Here is a 22,877-nt window from a genome sequence, read left to right as displayed (position 1 = left end):
TTTCAACACTTTCACATCATTGTCAAGTGTGCTTCAAGTCAAGGGCACAACTGAAAATTATGGATTGGATGAGAACTCCAGATTGTTTCCTTTCAAACCCCACCCTTCTCCAATTTTTCAAAGACCAAGAACATATTTATTCCCCCACTTCTTTTCCCTTCTCTCCTCCAAGCCAAGTACATAAGTGTCTTCCAAGTGAGAGGGAAACACCCAATACACTCCCAAAGTGAATGCATTTGAATGTGAGCCATCCACTACCTCACCATCATGTGTACGCATTCATTATGAACACAATCATAAAGCACCTCATTTCACTTATTATGTATTAGAGAGATTCTCCATTCCAAATATAATAATATAGCATTGACATTCACTTTTATATAGCAAGAGTCACACTTTAGGCGATCTTACCTAGTTTTCCAGGATGCTACAACAATTGGCCGAGGCTCCCAAATCATCGCTGATCCAGTTCTCATCCCCTCACGAAAACCAGATTTTTCCTGAGAAATTAGACAAAATGACATTAGAAATACACATTGGGAACATCAATCTCCTGCAATAATTTATAGTTTGCCTCTCAAAGGGCTTAAATCCTGCAAGTTCAAAATTAAATTGAACTTGTACGCAACACAACCCAGACTCTCATCTGTCCCCTTGGGTTTGTCCTCTCCTCACAAATTTGTTCCGCGGTTGAGTTGGCCAAAGTATGGGTCTGTTGACAGTTTGCTGCCTTTGGAAGGTGCGCATGGAAGATGCAGCTGTTCACAGGGGGGTCATTAGCATTCCGGAGGTGCAGTGGAGAGCACGCTGCTAGATATGGGGCATTACCATGAGGAGTCGCAGGGAGAAAGGTGAGGATGCTGACATGACGCGAGGAAGTTAGAGTCTCTCTGACTGACTGACGTGAGATGGCCTAAAGTTGAGCTGCATTCAGCGTATTCAATGCATGAGGTCAATTTAACACTTAAAATGGAAATGCCAACTTTTTCCCTAATGGTATCTTCCCCTAACCCATTTCTTTTGGCCGAGCTCTTACAAACTACTCATTTTTTTAAGATTTGGGCCTTTCTCAGCAAATTACATTCATGAATAATTACCGTATAAGCACGTGTAAGAGGCGCACCTTTTTTCCCAGATATTGCAGCCGAAAATGGAGGTGCGCCTCTGGATGGAATGCAAAAGTTTGTCACAAGGATGAAGAAAGTCATCAAACACAAGGGTGAATCCTTTGAAAAATAGCCGAAAATTCAAGGTTTCTAACCTTCTAATATACATAAGCAAAAAATCTCATTGACTATTAAAAAAAAATTTGGAGACCTATTTATACCGTATAAGCGCGTGTAAGAGGCGCACCTTTTTTCCCAGATATTGCAGCCAAAAATGGGGGTGCACCTCTTACACAAACTTCTTATCTTCCCCCCCTCCCCTTCACCGGTTGCAAGTTCAAGGGGAACTGAGTGGCCTTGGTTTTCAGCCTGAGTAAGTCATCTGAAACCCTGGGTCAAAATCAAGCAGCAGGCAGGGGAGTTTCTCCCTTAGTGACGTATTTTTAAAATGCTCCTGTTTGAATTTCTTGCAAGCATCGCGCCGTCACGTCGGAACCCCAGAGGTGAACATTGAAAAGATCGCGCGGGGTGATGCGCTCCGGAGCGCGCGCTAAATTTATTGCCACGAGTGGGCATCCCACGGCATTTATACTGCATATAGTAATATTGGCGACACAACCTGCGGTTGAAAAAATTCGAACGAGTGTGCTCATTGTTGGACTTAATGGTGGATAGAAGAAATCAGATATAAATCAGATAAATAATGCTTATAAGTGAAGAGCGCTGAAGGAGAGGTCGAGGGGAAGAGGGCTCCCTCCCCTCCGTATTTAAAGCTACGAGCGAAGGAGCAAGGGAAGAACACGTCCGATCTTGCATGTGACGTCGTTGCCTTTAAAGCGAAGGGGCGAAGGCGCAGCAATGTGATATACGCAGTTTGCGTTGCCTGAGTTTCCAGTCCGTCTCGTCTTGTTTGAATGCGCTTATGCTACGATTGTTTCTTCCGAAATTGTGCTGTTTGGACTATGTTGAATATTAGTAGCCTTATTTCAGCTATAAATCTTTGTGTCAATCAATTAGAGCTCAAAAAACTTAAATGCTGTAAGATATACGTCGCGTTAGGTCTAATTCTTTTTAGAACCTCGTGCATGTCATACAATTGCTGAAAGATATCGAGATATCTTCGAGCTCAGAAGGTGACTCACGTAGCATTTTACTTCCAGAAACTCGGGGAATTGAACCTGGTAGACCGAAAAAGGTCAGTTGGTGGAATGGGGTAGGGATGAAACACGTTTCCATTGTTCCCCTGTAACTTGATATTTTCCTGTGGAGTCTCGGAAAGGAAAAAAACGGCAGAGGCATTAGCTGATGGAGAGCCGAGTGTAGTTCCGTTAGGCCCCTTGTACACACACCGATTTTGGACGGCCGGTAAAATATTGGCCGATATTTTACCGGCGAAGCGATGCTTGCACACACGCCGGATTTTTACCGGTCAAACGATACGTTGCTAAGTTTTTGAGCCGGCGTCGGCGATCCACAGTGACAATAGCCGGCAGCTAACCGGCATGTTGCCGGTGCCGGCGTGTGGTCGGTACGTGTGCAAGCTCCAATGCTCTCCCATTGTTCACTATTGGAATATTGGAACTATTGGAACGACGGCCGATATTTTACCGGCCGTCCAAAATCGGTGCGTGTGCAAGCGGCCTTAAATCTACGACGTGGTTATTATCCTATGGCGCTGAGATTGCCCCGATTGTTGTTCAATCTCTTGGGAAAGCTCATGCCATTTGCCTGTCGTGTTTTGCCTTAAAATTTTCCACGGCTGCAATTCTATTGCAATACTCCTGCGAGAGCTTTTAAACAAAATTGTTTGTGAGTAGGACAAGCAACGTAGAGCGATGGCGTATGCAAATAGAGGATCGGAACTCTTTCTACTCTCTCTTATGCCACCGCAGTTATCAAAATTTCCTCTTTCAAATAGTACTGAAAGAGGACATTTCGATAACTGTCGAAATTCCAGGCATACGTCTGCAACACCGCACGATAGGATAAAAAAAATGTCGCAAAATTTTTTTTCTTTATAGCTTCGATCCTCAAAATAGGGGTGCGCCTCTTACACGTGTGCGCCTCTTACACAAGCTTATACGGTATCAGGATTCTAGCGATAAACAGAATCCCACACTAGGCAGGACAATTAAATGCATAAAATATATGGAAAAATATTTTGTTACTACTGTCCTCAGATAAGTTCGCAACTTAGAAGGCTAATTGAATATGTTAACCTTGGCAGAGCTTAAAATAAATTACTTTTAAATAGCACCTAGCTATTCTAGTGAAGCCAAAAAATTGAAAAATTCCATCCACAATCATATTGAAGTCCACTGAATCCCAAACATACCTTGAGGAGTTTTTTCTCCCTGCCGAGGCAGCGTGCGATGTAGCGGTAGTCCCTCGAGAAGCGATTCAACCACTGTGTGGCACTGACCATTAGACTCTCAATGAGGGCCCAGAAGAACTTCATGAAGGTCCAAATCCTGCGGCCAAGGGCCCCCTTTGCATCTGCATCCGCCTCTGCATCCCCACCACCATCATCACCGTCATCAGGATCTGTTAAGCAAGAGCATTCATCAATGAATGGCCACCACTCATCTAATCATAGAGTCAAAGCTTGAACCTTGCCAACAGCTAGAGATAGGAACAGTTAGGTTTTTCTCAGCACCCAAATAACACCCCCATTAAATGAAAAATGCACATGAATTCCCTGAACGAGGGGGTACCCTAATATTATTAATAATTATTTAAGTATTCCACCGGTCAAGGTATATTGACATGAAGTGTTTTGCTGATCACTCTGGACTTGGACTTCACTCTTCAATTCATCAAATGGCTCACGCTTTTCAAATTCCTATTCTCTTTCTTCCCCTCTCTTGATTACACATCTAACATTCCTCCAACTAAAACTGTCTCCCCTACCCGCTCCTGCTCCCTCATCCTAACCTTTTGTCTCATCTAGGGGCTTCCTCTCCTAGCCTAGCATTTTGTCCTTCATCCTCCTCCTCTCCGTCCCGTTCAACTTTTCCATTCTTCTCCACACGAATATATTGAACATCCCTCGTATTTTCCTGTCCTCCTTTCCACATCATAAAAGGATCATAAATATTGGCAAAACTTTATTTACCATTAATTACGGCAACCGCCTTACGTTCTTGGAACGAAACCCTATAAATTGTTACATTGATTGATATATCGATATTGATATGATGATAAATATGTAGCGCACTTAAATATTATTACAAGCACATTTTTAAATTTTACAGTTTAAATTTACTTGAAAAAAATGTCTAAAGTAGCGTACTTTCTATTTCTTGTGCTGAGATCAATATTTTTGTATTAAGCTTTGCGTGGAGATCCAAAGCATCGTCGGCTCCAACAACACTTGTCAAGCAGTGACACGCATACCCCTCGCATTGAGAAATGCATTTAGATGCATCACATCTGTAGAAAGTGAAGTGTGGGATGAAAGCAAGAAGGTATACGGCTGATAATAATAAAATAACTTATAAATTCTAAAGTTTAAACATCTGAAAAAATACGAGGAAACGACTTGCGAGGTGAGTCATGGCAAGTAATTTAGCATACACCCATGTCTCGTATAGCGCAAGGGATATGTTCCTTGGGGCTTTGCGCTATACGAATTTGCATCATACAAGAGCGTTTTAACATTGGGAAGATAGGGATGCGTTCCTGGTAGCATAGGTCTTCGGGATTGAATTTCCTCTATAACATATATATTCCCATAAATAGCCTTAGAAAACATTATTTATATAAATGTTTATAGTTTAAAACATCTTTAAAGATAGTATGCACACATTTGAAGACTTTTATTCACGTTAAAAAAAATTCTTACATGCTTTTGAAATTCCGTCATGTCGTGCGGGTGGGCTAACATTTGCTATCTCAGGGGTTCGTAATGCATTGCCGGCAGTTGACGATTTTTCAAACCAGTCGAAAAACAACTGTTGTGTCACCCAGGCCCTTTTGTCGCTCAGTGAAATGACAGGTAAATGCTACTTTGAATGCCATTTCATAGCTAGCAGAGTTTATGAATGATAAATCATTTTAATTTGAAGTCCTCCGAGTCTTTAGCAGCTACGTGAAACAGTCTTTAAATGCCTTGAAACCTGACCCAGGTTTTCCTTCCCTGAAAATGAATGAACGAGAATGCATTCTTTTCCAAAAGAATATCGTCTCGTCAACACTAAAAACTAGTTGAGGGGGAAAGGAGCCACTTTCAATCACAGCTTGGAGTTCATAAGAAAATGTTGTGGTGACTGCGCTATCGACACTTGCAGATTCACCTGATATCGCCGCATTGAAAATACCAGCTTGCCGTTTAAATTCTGGAACCAACCGGATCTTTCACTAAATGTCTCGGAGCGATTACCACTCTCGTCTTTTTGTACTAATTCTCTATGAACTTTCCGTATGTGTAGACCGCTTGGTTGAAGTTGGTGCGGCTGAGGTCACTGATGTTTTAACTTCGTCTTTATTCAGAAAAAGGCATCGTGAGTTTAAACTTCCGCGCAATATCGCTTTGACGCTCTCCATTTTCAAAGCAATTGACCTATATCAATTTCTCTTCTAGGTTTATGGTTTTTCTTGATAAATTCTTGATTTTTCTATCCGCATTCCTATTTTTTGCCATTTTCTCTTGGTTTTTACTCTGCATGGCTCTATCGAAATGACCTTCTACTGCTGAACTGTATTCTTGAGACGCAGAGGGCCTACGACTGCGGGGAGGAAAGGAAGCTATTGTGTTTGAGACTCTATAGCGGACCCTCTTATATGTTGATACTATTCATGCGCAACTCGGCCACTGCTCCATTTCTCCCCCGTGAATACCGATGACCTTGAAGGCTTTAGCGTAGACCCTCTACCTGGAAGTCAATCGCCCGATAACCTACGACGGCAAAAATTACGTCTCAACCAGTATTGCTTAAAAAAAACTCATTTCCACTAGCCCCACGCTTAATTAATTATCTAATAACTCATTCTGTTAAGGAGACGAGATAAATTACTTCAGTAGGCCGGCTATCTGGACCCAATGACGAGTAATACTTTTGGCCATTGCACAGCAATGGATTTCGATTAATATATAAACAAAAAAGAAAATTTGAGGCAAGCAATAATATTAATATGCGTAAAATGATAGAAATTTCGTGTGTACTTAGCGCAAGTTCACGTTTTATCACGAGAGCGTTTAAGATTTTAGATTAGGCTACACTGCGTTGCAATGTTTCCCCGAGGAACGAATTTGCGCTATATCGAAATTGCGCTAATCGAAATTTCGCTATACGAGACATGGGTGTACTACCCAGGAAAGTGCCACTATTTAAAACGTAGTGACCAAATAGTTTCACCTCTATTTTGTTCAGATGGTACTGGGACCGAGAGAAATCGTCGTACTAAGGAGGAAAACGAGCAAAAGAGGAATGTGCTACCCAAGTACTAACTAAGTCACATTCCTGTTGCTTAACATGGGCTGAGCTTTACCTTCACCCATTCCAAATTATCGTCAGGGCAAAACACTTAAGTTTATCATACTCAAGATAAGAGGACAAGGACCAATAAACACTACTGGGCACTAGAAATAAACTCGTAAACAGACATAGAATTTGGTCAAAAGGTTCACTGATGAATTAACAATCCCTCTAGACGAGAACTGTTCATTTAAAAAATTTTGAATTAGCCATTGTACATGCATTTATCAAAAATCTTGCCGCGGAATAAAGTTTTGACTGAAATGAAAGGTACATGGGACAAGTTATTGATGGGTATCACAGAATTTTCGAGAGCGCTGATGCAGAACTGGAGAATTCTCAACCCCAACAGCGGTCCCAAAGTACAAGCAGCGTTCATATGGAATGCCACTAGTCAAAATCAGTGCGTGGGTGTATTTTTATTTAGACATTGGGAGCTTGTCATTTTTGTTACAGCATGTACCCCATGTCCACAATAATTGCCGTGAGAAAAATTTCTCCTGGACCGGGAATAGAACCAAAGACCTTTAGCTTTTCTGGCCACTGCACAGACCACTTAGGTATCCATGCTCCTTATTTCCCATGGCAATTCACATGAGAGTTTTTTTCACTACTAGTACAACGTAGCCTCTTGGAAACCCATATTCCCTTGAATTGCCATCCTTGACAGATCACAAGGGCCCAGCACCTAGTGCCATGAACATCACAAAATTACCCTGGGAACCAAGGAACGGGAATAAGGTCTACATCACGGTGGCCCCAAAAGCCAAAGGACTGCAGTTTGATTCCCAGTCAAGAAGAAGTTTGTTTCGAAAAAATCATCATGAATTTCATGAGGAAGGACCAAGATCTTCCATGAATTCCATGCTATTGTAATTTATTTTGCATATGATATTGGGTTAATAATTGTATTCATTTGTAATTTAAAATATCACCTGGTTTATCTCTTCCACCACCAGGAGGTTCATCCTTCCCTGCTGGATGCATTATTGCACTCTGAGCTTTGCCGTGAGTCGGAGTACTGGTCGATGAAGAGCTGCCAACTTGAGGCTCTTCCTCCTCACTCAATGGAGGGATTCGACCAGACTGGAAACTTGATCGCACACTCACGCTTGAAGACGGCTGCTGTAAGTTCTAAAAGACAAAACAAATTTAATACATGAATGGTTCACCGTTTAGTCAGTGTTTAAGAAAGACTAATGCACTAGAATGTGTAGGTGCATTACTGGGTAAGCCTATGAAGAGAAATTCAGCCAATCAAAAACATATCCAGTAAAATCTCTAAAGAAAAAGTATTGTTATGAGAGAGTTTGTTCATAAGTTAAGGATTATCATGAGGAAACTCCATTTTTTCTTGTTTGTTTTACCGGGTAAGAATTATTGAGTCAAAATTAAAGGAAGCTAAAAGGAATACTTTAGATTCAAAAGTCAAAACTGAATAATCAATCAGAAAATATGGTCACTTTCGGTATTTGGAGTGTTACCAATGAAACTTTCATTCTGCAAAAAATTAATGCTTGATGTTACTCTTCTCCTATTGTTCTGACCCACTCATCCACTGAGAGAAAAATTATTACAATTCTGATAAATGGGTTGAGTGTATAGGAGAAAAAGTAATGCCAAACACGTACACTCCTGATTATCCATGCTCATATAAAATCCACATTGTGGATTATCTGTGCATGAGTTTCACCCTTCTTCCATGTTTTACACAATCTCCATAAAAAATAAAATCGGGCACAAAAACACAAGGATTATTGCATTTTGATGCAATGATATACAAGGATTATGAATATTACCATTAAAATTCCCTTCATTAAACTTACTTTCTTTACTTGATGACAAGATATGTCTCAAAATGATGATGAAAAGTGGCAGAAAAAAACTCTTGATTAATTTTAGAAGATTTCTGTAATGGATAGCCAATTTTAAAGTGAGGAAATGTTATGGCTGCACATTTTCCCACTCAAAATACATGGGGCAGTGAGCCATGTTTGGAGCACCCAGATGTGACCTCTGTGTCTCCAATCCTGCTCTTTTTAAAGTTTTCAGCTTAACTTTGCAGAACCTCGATAGAGGAAAATAAAATTCACTTTGTACATTCCAAAATTAAAATTTATTACTGATCATATCGACTATATTGCTAATGATATAACAGTGTCAAATTAATGATTGATTATAAGTTGTCAGTGTGGAACGCACAACGTGAAATATCTCATCCAATCCCAGTCCATCAGGTGCCACGCTCAAAGACACAAGTAAAGAGAGAGATGTTCAAACAATGGACAATCACTATGAAAGCTGTGCGCTTTGTCAAACACTGCTATGGTGTACAGACAGCATTACCCAGATGTTAAGCGAATTAGGCTGGGATCCGCTAGAGACTCGGAGGGTGCACAAAAGGCTAAGATTGCTTGAAAACTTGAGAATAGATAAATTACCATATTTCCCCACTATTTTTCCAGATCCAACAGAAGCGATAAATTAAGAGAGATATTTTGCCGAACAGATAGATGTGGGAATTCGTTTTTCCCCAAAACCATAAAGGACTTCAATAAATGCTAGACGTAATCTTGTTTGAGCATTTGCTCTTTATATGTAGACGGCTGGCATCCTAACACCCCCCTGTCACATGCCTTTTCAAGCGGCCTGCGGCGCAGTATGTAGACGTAGATGGACTCACATGGTCAGCAGAGAGGCTACTGCTTCGGCGAGACCGCAGGCCTGGATGTGACTTTTGTCTCGCCAATCCCGTTCCGTCGGACGTCACGCCCAAAGAGGACTTGCGCCGACTCGAGGCAGCAGCAGCGTCATCCGTTGGTTCCTCGCCCACTCCGTCCTCACGATGCAACACTTCCTCCCCATCGGCCGTGTACTCTTGATGCGACATCAGCGCCATATCGGCCGCCTGGCCCACGTCAGTCTTCATCGCAGAGCTGAGCAACTGAAAGAGCACATCACGCTCATGATGAACGAGCCAAAAACACAAAACCACCTTCTTTTTAGAAACCATGTTCTTATTTAAAGTTCCTTCTGATTTTTACGTACATCACTCCATTACTGTTAATAATTTTGTAATTAATAGGCATTCACTTTTCCCAAGGCACTGAAATAACTAAAAGCCAATGAACGTATTAAAAAACAATAGGTCTGACTGTTTAAAATTTGAAATATGCCCCATTAATTACAATACTTTCAAATACATAGTAAATGCAACTACACGATAAAAACCACCACGATAAGGTTTATTACGGAAAAATTTCAGAGAGAGTCTGAGATATACTTTCAAATGGTGTTGGCTGTGAAACTATTCAGGTAAAATTGCATTCAAATCTACATTTGTATAAAGCTGTAATTTAAGTGCAAATAAAAATATGATAGTTGAAGATGTACCATGAAAGCAGTCAATAAACAAAGAATAATCATGGCAGAGAAATTAATGCATTAACTTGCATATGAGCCATCACAAAAAGTTAAATTAAATCTATCATATTACAGCAAATAGGCCATATTTCAAAAGGCAAAAATATATTTTGGGTGTTCACTAGGGTACAGCTTTTTATCAAGAATCAGAAAAGTAATAAGTTCCACCTGCCAAAATTTTCATTTTGATTAGAAAACACATGTGCAAAATTCTTTCTGACATACAATGTTGTTAACGCAAGGGGCCGGTCTAAAATAATAAAGGGGGTCTAAAATACGCAAAGCTAAAAAAATGTAATTTTAAACATAATAAGTCTCTCTAGGATAAACTAGTAATTTCACAACCCTTACGATTGCCCCCATTTTTTTCTGTTTCTAAGATATTGGAGAGTAAAGTTAGTGTCAAAAGGGGTTCCGTTATGCTCCCCACCACCTCCTGCTCATTGACACTTGACCACAGGAAATGCGACAACCTACCCACAGCTGCCTCCTCACATATTTCGAATACATTCTCTAGCAGTTTATTGTGAATAGAGTACTGTTTTAATCTTCATTTTGCTAGCCTGGCTATGTTATGAAAATCTGTAGAACACCACCATTTTTATCGAGAAGTATATCTAGCACCGAAAAATTACAGGAACTTCTCCATTGGGTAAATTAATCAAAGGTAGAAATATTAAAATTTCCCAGTCATAAAGATATGTTTTCCCACAAATTTGGTTGCAAAATCACAATTTTTTGAGTGGAGTATTTTAGACCTCAAGCTGTATTAGAGAAAATCACTGTGCATAAAAACAATTCCCACGAGTGTTTTCTCAAGAAAATGTATGTTTTGCCAGGTATAACTTTTTACTTTTTCCATTTAAAAAAAAGCTGCCCCTTATAGTGTTTACTGAATGAAAAATAAAACTATTCTTTTTGAAAATATAGTCGAAAGATGAAAAAGTAGTTTAAGATACCTCATTATGGGTTTTATTAAGACTTTATCCAGTGAACACAAAAAATAGCACATCTTTAGTTGAGAGCCTAAACTGGTACATAAATTTTTATCATTATGATTATGACCGAAGGATTTTGAAAGTGTGAAACGTAAAAAGCAGAAGGATCTAAGTGAAAACTTTTTCATCCTTTTTGGCTGATACCTATGTAATTGGCATAAAATTCTGAATGAATAAAAGGGAACCATGCATCAAATAATAGGAAGCACTCATCAAAATACAACATAAAAAAGGTTATCAGTTACAGTCTGTTGAATAAATTGCAATTATCTTTAAGTAAACTTGCTTTGCAACCAAAATTTTGATTATTATGGTTCAAGGTGGCAGCGCAACCATGAACTTCATACTTACATAGAGAAAAATGGTAATAATTCTGATGAGAGCCATCATGAAAAGCTATATATTAAGAAAGATGAACAGAAAGGGAGCACAGAATCAATTATTATACACGATTCCAGTTGATTAATCAATCTTAAGATGCCAAAATGAACCAAGAAGTTGTCGATTTGACCGTAAAATGCTGTAATAATGCAAATTTGAAAGAAAATCATCTCTAACCTTGCTGAGGGTAAATCGCCTACGCCGTGTTTTTGACTCCCCATCCGCCGTCTCTCCCTCTTCGTCCTCGTCGTCCTCTTCCTCGACAGAGCGCTTACTTTCCTTCAGCTCCATCTCCTCGTCATCATCATATTCCTCAAACATAAAGTAATCGCCAGAGCGAATAGCTGAGGAAAGAGGAAAACTAGGTTGTAGCATTATGACCCATTAATTATTTGAACGAGGTACTAAAAATCAAGGTTTCCAGTTCATAATGATTCGTAAATCACAAGTTCTTAGAAATTAGTGAGAAGTTAACACATCATAATTTGGAAATTTTAAGCTTAAAATTCATGATGTAGTGAATAAGATGATCTGCTATGAGTTGATATGCAAAAGCACAAATAAATTCCATTAACATCAACTTGATCACAATTCAAATGGCAACATTAGTCAAGATGAAAAAGTTGTAATAAAATGTAAAAACAATAGCTCATTTCAGTTAAAATTCATATATTATTGAACATGAGACTGATTCCAACAGCTTTCAAACATGCATACATATTATGTACAGGATTTTCTACACCCAAAACCAATTTTAATGTACATACATTTATTCATAGTTAAAATCACAAATACATAAAAAAACAAGATCACAAACAAATATTTTTCATCTACATACCATAAACTAATATGATAATGCAATTAAGGCAAGGATAAATGTTAGTATAAGGAATAGAAGCAGATAAGTTATGGTAAAAGAAACAACTTTAAGCTTCTATGAACAATGACTAATCTAGGGCTCATACATATTCACAATTTATTGCCCCATATCAGGTTCTAGGTCGAAAATCAATTACAAGGATACAATTATTAGTTGAGCCACATAATACAATCCAGGAGAAGAAATTACAGTGCAAGAGAAATGGTTAGGTAAGCATAAAAATTTCATTCTCCAGCTTCAAAGACATGTTCTCCAAAAGAAAAAGATATTAAGACAATAGGCAGGCATGTACATAGCCAGTAACATAATAATTGATGATCAATAGAGGCACTGCATTTTCATGAATAGGGGTAAAGGGTTCAGTTCAGTTCGATGATGTTTATGCCCATAAATGTAGCTATGACTACAATGTGTTACGGACTACATATGTCAAAACTTTCAATTTAGGCAATAATTAACTTTTACGGTGACAAATCGTTAAACCTAACTCTATATTACCACAACTCATGAAAATTAAGAGCCTCTCATAATCAACCAACACAAAATCTATCCTTCAATAAAAATTAAATAACAAAACTGACAATGGAAAAAATTGTTTGACTTGCAATAAGTTAAGTGTGAATATTTCAGGCATTCACTGAATTGTCAATGATATTGTTCTTAAATTATTTACAGCTTAGATGGAACAACCTCACTTCTTACAAGTAAACACCACTAGACTATAATTGTGCCTTCTGATGAGGTTGCAATGTCTAACTTGCTCCTCTGGGATCAATTTTTACCAGGAATGAAACAATCCAAAAATCAGCCCAGAAATGACTCACAATTTATTTTAATACAGAAAAATGCAGCCAAAATAAGATCAATTTTGGAATAATTGGTTATTGCTGTGATATCATTTTAACTATTAATCTGTGCATAAATTGCAGAGACATATCGCCACCATAAAATTGGTTCAGAGGCTACTGCAGCGATTGAATTGCTTGATTCGTCATGATTTTTCTCTTGTTGGTTTATTCATATGGGCAACAATGGGTGTTTCAGGAGGAATCTGAAATACTTCAGGTAGTTTAAGAATTTTTTATCCCGAAATATGTGGTTGCACCTCCTTAATTACTGAGCTATGGACATGCAAATATTTCTTTTAGATGCGCTTTGCACTTATCATGAAAACGATTTTTCTTGGGGATCCAGCCTTTTGGATATTTTACTTAATACTCCAGATTTTCACGGACATTAAATAATTAGTCTGGATGAAAATGTGCGATTATAATTGTCTGAAATAATAACTACAAAATGAGTGAGATTGGTAATCGTATTATTGATACTTCCTCAAAGTTCTTGTTTAATTAGACCCAAAGACTGCAGTATGTACAAAAAAATGTTTGCCTTGCTGTAGCTCAGTAACAAAGGAGTTGAGACCCCATGTTTATAGGACAAAAAATGCAGAAAACTGTCTTCCCTCCCACCTCCTCAAGTATTTGCAGATCCCTCCTCAAACACCCTGTATTTACTACGGAAATTAAAATGAGAATAAACAATAAAAATGTATGGTACTTTTTCGCTCAATTTATTTAAGATGACCGGTTTCGTCGCAGAGGCGACATCTTCAGGTACAGAAATCGTTATTTTTATAGTTATTTTGTTGTTTATTTGGTTGCTATTACGCATTGGTAGGGGAGGGTTGGGTAACGCTCCAAACCCAACGCAATTGGTAGGGGAGGATAGGGGACCCTCCCCTACCAACGCGTAATAGCAACCAAATAAACAACAAAATAACTATAAAAATAACGATTTCTGTACCTGAAGATGTCGCCTCTGCGACGAAACCGGTCGTCTTGAATAAATTGAGCGAAAAAGTACCATAACTGTTTAATTGTTTACAATGGATTTACACAAAGTTACGCCTGAAACAATCAAGTTTAAATGAGAATGTTTATCCTGGGCATACAACCAGTAGAAAACAGGAGATACCAACAGTACATATTATGCACAAGAAAAGATGACTATACTCCGCTCAAATAGAATAGTAAAGATTTTCCATGGGGACCAAAATTTAAAATACCCAGTTTGAAATTTTCTAACAACTCTTGGATGTAGAAAACTTTGTCTCAATGAAGAATCTCAAGTATTTGAACACCTTAACAGGAGTTAACACATCAACTGTGCAAGGAGGGTATCAAATCTTTCAACAAAACAAGACGTTCACAAGATATGCAATGATACAGTACTGCAATGCAATGAAATCAGTACTGACAACAGAGAAGTGAAAATGTCAAAGTTAAACACATTAAAAAAGCAGTAAATAAAATACAGCAATAACATCAGAAGTCTGCATATTGGAAAAGTGGACAGAGATAAGTAGGATTTATCTTGCATCAGAATTAATAGGTGTGCAATCCCTGATTAAATATCTATTGATTCACCTGTCTTTTACTATCTCAGTATACCTAAAATACATTTGCAATAGACTAAGTTCACAATTGCAGCCCGTGCTTTCAAAGAGTGCCCTTCATAACTGTAACAATGACAGTTAAATAAAATTTCACAATATTAAAACAAATAGAAAAAATAGCTCTAATATATTAAAACTTTGGTTACACATAGCTTGGATGAAATCAGAGATTATAAAAATGGATTCATAAAAATATCTCATGCATAAAACCACAACAAAATAATCATGCAATGCAATGCAAAGCATTGGAATGATATTGATAAAAACTGATCAGCCATGCTAATTCATTCACATTTTTGGGAAATTGAAAAGCTACTCTTTTTCTAGACCAAAAATAGAATGGAAAAGACTGCAGAATTTTCCAGCAAATACTTTTGATGGCATTTGATTGTGCACTTGCCAGGTGAAAGCGCGCTTGCTCACGTACTGATGTTACAGAGAATAATTCACTCTGAGGGTAGTGACAGAATAGAATGTTGCCATCATTAATTTCCCCTTAATAGAAACCCAATCAAACTTCACCATAACATTGGAAATTTACCATCTACTGCACGCAAAGCAATTCTCAAACGATACATACTACTCAGATATAGTTTAAACCAATGATTACTTACATTCAGAAAAAATTGGTAATTTAGGGTGCATATGGTACACTAGTCGCTTAACTTTAATTTCAATTTGTCACATGACCAGCAAGCGACAATTAATGATAATAATCAAGAAATATACAATGACATAAATATAAATACATAGAAAAACAGATTGTCGTAATACACCTCAACTGCTTATGTCTCATTCTTAAATTGTTCCAACATCTATTCTGAAGCTTATGTATGTACGTACAAAAAACAAACATATTTATGTTTATAACATTTGTTTAAAAAATTTGGCACATAATTATTACTTCATATACATTCCTAAATTGGTCCTATATACAATTATTGCTTCTTACAATTTCCCTCCACTACAATTTAGAAAATAAATGCGTAGCATAATTAGGTCCCAAACAAAACTCATGTTTCTACATACATATCATATCCATGGTGAAGCATTTACAATGAAGACAATGAGACTTATACATGGGTTTTGAGAATCAAAATGTAAGAGAGGACAGAGTAAATATGTTGTTGACAGCCATACTCTCAATGCATATTTTGAAATGTCTATAAATGTTACTGAATTGCAAAGGGTTAAGATGGAAACTAGCCAACAACTATATTTCCAGGTGAGCAAAAAATTAACTATTAAAAAAAACATAAAATTTCCCTTTCATTGATTAGCAAACGATTATCACGTAAAATATGATTTTTGATGACGCATTTTTACCTACATTAATTAATTTCTAAAATCTGATGGATATTTTTAATTTAAATTATATTTATGGCCAATTATGAAAAGGATTTTTCAGAAAAGCTAATCAAATTTTTTTAAACTAATACATTGACATTAAAAGGGAATGGCAAAAATCCATTTAATTTAATATATTAACTGTAACAAGCAAATATATGGCTTCACAATGAGCTAAAAGTCATGGTTTTGTGATAACTGGGAGCAGAGATATTAGGAATAACATGATTCAAGGCTGATAATTTCTGGAAAAAATTGAATCTGCATACATTTAAACTGTTACCTCATAATCTAGGCACACTTTTTCTGAGGCAAAATTTCAATGAAGAGGCAACCACTGAGTTCTAAAGAAATATTGAATCATTTACAATACTCTCCCATGCTCTCTTTTGGCTTATTCATTAGAAATACATACAGCTGGCATCAAAGATTTGTTCACAAAAAAACAATAATTTTGTTAATATGTACATGTTATTCAAGACTTTTTCTGATTTTCGCAAACCACTTCCATTTTTATACTTGAAGATGCAAATATGTATGCCATTCACAAATTTGCATACAAATCCGAAAGGTCAAGAATGAACTCCACTCTGAGTTGGCATGGAATGGCTCAATAAGATACCGTTGATTCAGGGTGCGGTAGAACATGAATCATATTAATTTTAACCCAGTCGTACCAAAATCAATTACTCTAATATGATAAGTAAACTTTTCACTAATCAATTTTTTAAAAATTGAGAGTAGCTACACTGCAGAATTTTATTTTTCTATGGTGGCAGCTAAACGTCTTCTTTTGAGAATAAAACAATTTATTAAATTTAGAGACGGGTAATAACAGATTTCTCGAACTCGAATATTGAATTCAAATATTAAATCATTGCTCGCATATTGGAATACCTTGAATACTAGAATTGCACAAAGCATATTAAACGAACATTTTTTCTTCTATTTCACTCTATGCATGTGTAAATAAAAAGGTATATAACAAATACATTTTAAAAAATCAACGTTTTTCTTTGAACAAATTCCCCACATTCATTGTTGTTGCATTACATCAGCTATTTTCGGTTGCACTTTTCCTAAGGTATCTGTTTTTGTTGGGTGACTTTATTTAGATAGACTTGTCATCGTCAAAGCCAACTGATTTTTTATCATCTCAATTTTATTTGAATGCATAGAATGAGAACTTTGAGCATAAAATGAGAAGTGGTGAAAATAATTTTTTGAATGTTGGTGTATTGATGCATTCAGCCAAGAGCCCGGGCATACAGGGTTTGTTCCAAAAGTAATGAGCCTTTTTTCAAAAAAATAGATCTAATGATCAAACATATAATAAAACTTAATACACTTCAAAATAGTCTCCTCCCGCGTCTATACGCCTTTGCCAACGTGTTTTCCATGCCTTGTAGGCCCTCTGGAACTCGCTTTGCGGAATGCTGTTAAGGCACCTCGTCGTGGTTTTTTTTAATGTTGTCTAGGGTCTCCAGATGCTTTCCTTTCAGCTCCCTTTTTACCCTAGGAAACAAGAAGAAGTCTGCCAGGGCTAAAGGGGGGCTGTGGCACCATTGAAACACCGATCCGGGTCAGATAGGAGTTGACTACGAAGGCGGTGTGACTCGGCGCGTTGTCATGGTGGAGTCTCCATGACGACCGGATCTCTGGCCGGACGCGGGTAACTCTGTGAACAATTCGATGAACATCTGTTTTCGGCAAATTTAATTGTTCTACCATCAAACAAACACTCATTCGGTGGTCTTTGTTCAGCAAATCTCGCACACGAGTGACATTATCGTCCGTTCGCGATGTCGATGGACGCCCAGAACGGGCCTCATCGGCCACTCCTTCCCGGCCTTCCTTGAACGACTTGTGCCACTTTTTGATCTGCGAGTACGACAAGCAATCATCCTTGAAGGCCTCAGTGAGCGAATCAAATGTTTCCTTTGCCATCATTTGAAGTTTCACGCAAAACTTTATCGCATAGCGTTGCTCCGAAGTTCCCTCCATCCTAACCACGACGAGGCACTGCGCGGAGGTTTACTAAAAATGAAGTCCTACCGTTCTGAAAGCTCTTATGCAACTGAAAGAGGCGTCGCTGACAAGCTTAGAGTCCCTCCCACCACTTCCAACCGGTCGCACAGGTGGCGTTGTACAGTAGCAAAAAAAATGAAGCTCATTACTTTTGGGACAAACCCTGTATGTCGTTTCTTACAATTATTTTAATGAAAATTTCGATCCTTTTTCAGCTTTGATTCGTCATTGTGGAGCCGTTGCTCGGTGTAACAAAGATATATATAAAGAAACAAAACTAATGTCAGGGGAAGCCCGCATCCTTGCAGTCTTTGAATTTGTGATGATCTTTCCGATGAGAGGAATGGTTCAGGAGCAGTAGCTCAATACGTAATGGAAGGTACACCAAAAGTTGATTTTTTTTCCCCCCCGCCATTTTTAATTTTTTTGAGGGGTTTCATGGGGAAACCGGGGATTCTCAGATTTTCCCCCCCCCAATCATTTCCGGTTCCCCACGTCAAACGATATCTTTTCACCACTCTCATCCACAAATATGATGTAGTTCATCAACCTGCCCAAAATGGCACTGCATGCACTAAATGACTAGAGTCCTCTACGTTTTTCCGAGTGAACTACCGACAATGTGCAGGCGACAGTGTATGGCACGAAATTAGAAGTATTCAAGGTATTTGAGATCGTACTTTTAGCAAAATTATTCGAGATCTCCCATATCAAATACTTTCTAGTTTTCGAGGTATTTGAGTATTCGTGGATACTATTCGCGCATCTCTAATAAAATTACATAACATATTCCTTGGCATTCTTTTGCTTTTTTAAGCACACAAATTCCAGAAAAGCAGCATCACAAACAGAGATAGCTCTTAAAAAAACTAACCCCAATTTGCTCTGCCATGGCACATTTAAAGTCATACATTTAAGTATTTAAATACGGAGAATTGCATCAGAAGTATTAATAAGCGGGAATTGATACAAGAAAATGTTAATCCAAGTAAAACTTTCCAGGATAGTTAAAGCACAGAGTATTCCATTTGCCCTTGAAATGAATACCCAGTTAGAAAAAACAACAGATCAGATATTGAATACTACCGTCCTGAGCAGATCTTCGATGCAATCTCAGTTGCCACATCTTATATTCGTCCCCTATAAGCTCACCTGAAGCAAATAAATTTACAGCAAAGTTTAATTTAACACAAAAAATACAAGTTCATTCATTGATTGACATAAAAATGAAAATGGCTGTCAACTGCCTTGCAGGTAGACACAAAAATAGGCGTAGGCCCTACAAGGAGGGTTTGAGTAAAACTCTGAAAATTACAGGAATTGGAGAGTGGCAGAAAAATTAAATCTCAGCTCACAACATTTCAAAAATTCAATTGCACATTAATTGCTGTAAATTTCAGGCAGAGTTTTTATCTCACAAAGAATTGTTTAAATCCTGTCCGAGCCACAAGGCTAGTATGTAGTTTAATCAGTACAAAATCTAAAAATTTCACAGAGTATCCCTTAAATACTAAAATTTGTAGTTACAAATGTTGACATTAGTATAGAGGCTGATATTCTAGCCCCTAACTTTAAATGGCTGATTAAATGAAATCAATTAAATGCAATTCACTTAAGGCTACTAAAATATTATAAATTTCCGTAAACATACTGCGGGGAATAGAAAAATTCAACTCCAGATTCCAATCTTACGAAGCAACTTACAAACTATTCATAGAACAAACGATGGCGAATTTTCAAATACAATGAGAATACATAGGCACTAAAAAGGTTTGGAATCAATTTGTAGGCTATAATCATATCATTATACACATCTATACAATTATTTAATACTGCTCCTGAAATATCCACAATATTTTAAGCTAATTTTTTGACGCAATTTACACTGCTGCATAAAAGACTCAAGTCAAAGCTAAAGATTAACAAATGCTCGGTCAATGACACCATACAAAGAAAGCCACCATAAAACTTTTCAGATTTGAAACTATCAACCTTGGATTTCTTGGGTCCGAAATTTAAAGTGCCAAGGTATTAACAGTATGTACAGTGCCCACCCTCTATGAATAAAATTATAACCATACATTGAAATCAATACAATGATATACCTAAATGCAACTTGTTTATTTCCAATAAAACAAACTAGTTCAAAAATTTCAAAAGCTGTAAATAAAATTCTAAATACATATAAGTTAAATAATGATGAATGATAAATAATATTTAAGTAACAAAAAATGAATGGTAATTAGAAGTATTGAGCCACTAATAAATAAGTAAATATCACTAAATAATAGCTAAAAATAATATATATGTACAATAAAATATGGAGTAAAAAATGAAGTTTCTTCCAGGTGCAAGTGCCAAAACGCACAAACTTGAAGTGAAAATTAAAAAAATGAATTTGAATACACCTCATCTTTGCAAGGAACAAACGGGAAAGTAAGGAAAAAGAGTCCTCATAGAAATCCAAGGATCACTAATGCCAGCACAATGAAAATAATAATGACAGAGAGAGATATTGGTCCACGGAGGAGGTGTTACGTTACATGTGTGATGAGATTGTGCTGGTGAGATTGAGAAGGAGTGTCCAGGGGTGAGGCTGGCGAGGGGCGGGAGCCAGGGGGGGCCAATGGGCACGTTGCTGCCCCCCCGACTCCCCTGAGATGCACGGCCGTCCCTCGGCACGGCACTAGACGAGCTAGCCCCAACTCCTCCGTGGTGGTGGTGGTCGTACGGAGGGGGAGAGAACACCGGAAATGACTCGTCGTCCTCCTCCCCTCCATAGTAGCCGGGATCGTTGGGGGGAGGGGGGAAGGAGGCGGGTCGGGGACGCCTGCGGTGGCGCGAGTTGTGCTGACGACGTGGGGTGAGGGAGAGGGGAAGGACCATGTCCGAGGAGAGGGGCGAGCTGATGGAGATGCGCTGGCCTTCGAGGTAGCCGTCCAGCGAGATGGTGAAGGCAGCCGACGAGGGTGTGGGCGCTCCACTCGTGTTTGTGGTGGTAGTCGTGGTGGTCGCCTGCACTTGCATCGTCTGCGAGAGGCTTCGTCGGTGGCTGGGGGGGACGGGCAGGCCACCAAAGGGCTGCGAGGGCATCATGGGGTGGGGACGAGGGGGGTGGGAGGGGGAGACGCTTGGCGTGGGAGAGGGGGGAGCCGTGTCCATGCCATCGTCCTCTATGGGAGTATGGAAGCCCTGCGGACTGTTGGGCATTGCATCCGTGGCGTTGGCCGTCGTCACTTTGACGTGGGAGGGGCACAGGGAGGGGGAGGAGAGACGAGACGATGGCTGGGCTGGGATGACAATCGTGCAAATGGAATGCAATCATTAATTCATACACATTAACCAGCAGGGATGGGTCAACCACTCCAATTCTAGTTTTTTACCCCTGGAATCCATCCACAATTCTGGTTCTTAATCAATCGTTTCTTTTTCATTGCTTAATTTTCAAAATCTAGGTATTAATGACTTTTAGCATAGAACTGGAATCAGAACTGAAATATAAAATAATCAGTCTTGCAAGATTTAATGGAGAGTCAAATTAAAAAAACTTTTCTCAGGAATAATTTACATTTTTAAGAGTAATTAGAGTGATGCTATGAATCCAATAAATTAAGAGTTAAAATCAAGTGCCATTTAATGAATTTTTAATGAGGACAACTGGGAGTGTCCATACAGTAGGTGAGGGAGCCAAGCTGGGTCTCACTCAATTTTATGTGGGAACAAGGTGGGAGTCTATGCAAATATCAAGTAATTTTTTTCAACAAGAAACAGAGTAAAATTGCGAGAATCGCATAAGTATTTTATTGTTAAATTTGTCCACTGTGATTCAATACTGTAAAAGCAGTCTTAAATGTAATAAGTAAGATTTTATGTTTTCTTTTAAATAAATGCAATGCATTGAAGCACAGATTAACTTATTTACGTTAAAATACAAATGCAGTTTGAAGAATCTCACATGAGAGTGGGGAGAGGCGGGTTGGGAGAAGAGGATATTGGGCCAAACCTCTCAACTCTCAACAAAAGGGAAAGTGTAGGTTGAAACGTAGGCTTTTGCAGCAAGAAATATTCAGACAAAATGGATATTCGGAATCTTTCATCCATCGCCACACAAGAATTCCAAAAAAATGCACATCACAAGACCATGCGGAGAGAGGGGACTAGAACAAGCCAGTCACCTACGCCACCATTCCATACGTCTCGGGAACTTTGGAGAGAATTTCTTGCATACTGAAGAAAGCAGGAATCGTGACGTGACACAAGGCATCAAGAAGATGAGTCACCTATTTCCTTCTGCCAAGGACCCCTAAACTTGAAAGTCATATACAAAATCCCGTGCTGTTACAGGAAATCTTACATCAGGCAGACAGGGTGTTCCATTATTACCCGTATAAAAGAACACAAACAGGCAATATTACATCGTGATACGGAGAAGTCTGCCGTAGCTGAACCTGTTTACTCTTAGATGGATATAAAATTTTAATCGACTAAACCAAGGTGCTAGCCCAAGAAAATTTTAACACAGACTTATAATTTGGGAGGCAATTGAAATTGAGAAATGTCTCCAGAATTTCAACCGAGTCGACGGCATTAAACTCAGCCAGACGTGGAAGAGAATCTTCCGAAAGAAACAATGGCGATGATTTTTCCAGTATGGTTTCAGCTATGATTCATCTGCCCACCACTCCACAACGGGGGAGAGTTCGCTCGCGGCTCAAGGACAGGGCTGAGAGTTCTTCTGACATCAGCGTCACCCTTCTCCCCCACTACTCCCGTGGAATGAGC

At 38.5% G+C, this 22,877-nt stretch overlaps 1 protein-coding gene across 8 annotated transcripts in view; it reads right to left on the bottom strand.

The window, feature by feature from the left end:
- LOC124169667 (piezo-type mechanosensitive ion channel component) overlaps window positions 1-22,877 on the bottom strand; it is a 301,915-nt gene that overhangs the window by 57,989 nt on the left and 221,049 nt on the right. For 7 of the 8 annotated variants that reach the window (XM_046548327.1, XM_046548320.1, XM_046548321.1 and 4 more), the window contains 6 exons: window positions 19,182-19,247; window positions 11,563-11,729; window positions 9,267-9,527; window positions 7,519-7,717; window positions 3,442-3,650; window positions 412-500 (listed from right to left, as the gene is read on the bottom strand). In XM_046548327.1, the coding sequence (XP_046404283.1) occupies window positions 412-500; window positions 3,442-3,650; window positions 7,519-7,717; window positions 9,267-9,527; window positions 11,563-11,729; window positions 19,182-19,247 (991 nt within the window). The remainder of the gene's footprint in view (window positions 1-411; window positions 501-3,441; window positions 3,651-7,518; window positions 7,718-9,266; window positions 9,528-11,562; window positions 11,730-19,181; window positions 19,248-22,877) is intronic. The other variant, XM_046548325.1, reaches the window with a different exon arrangement.

Source organism: Ischnura elegans, chromosome 12 (genome assembly GCF_921293095.1).
Source record: "Ischnura elegans chromosome 12, ioIscEleg1.1, whole genome shotgun sequence".
Lineage (NCBI taxonomy): Eukaryota > Metazoa > Arthropoda > Insecta > Odonata > Coenagrionidae > Ischnura > Ischnura elegans.
This window is presented reverse-complemented; position numbering and strand designations above follow the sequence as displayed.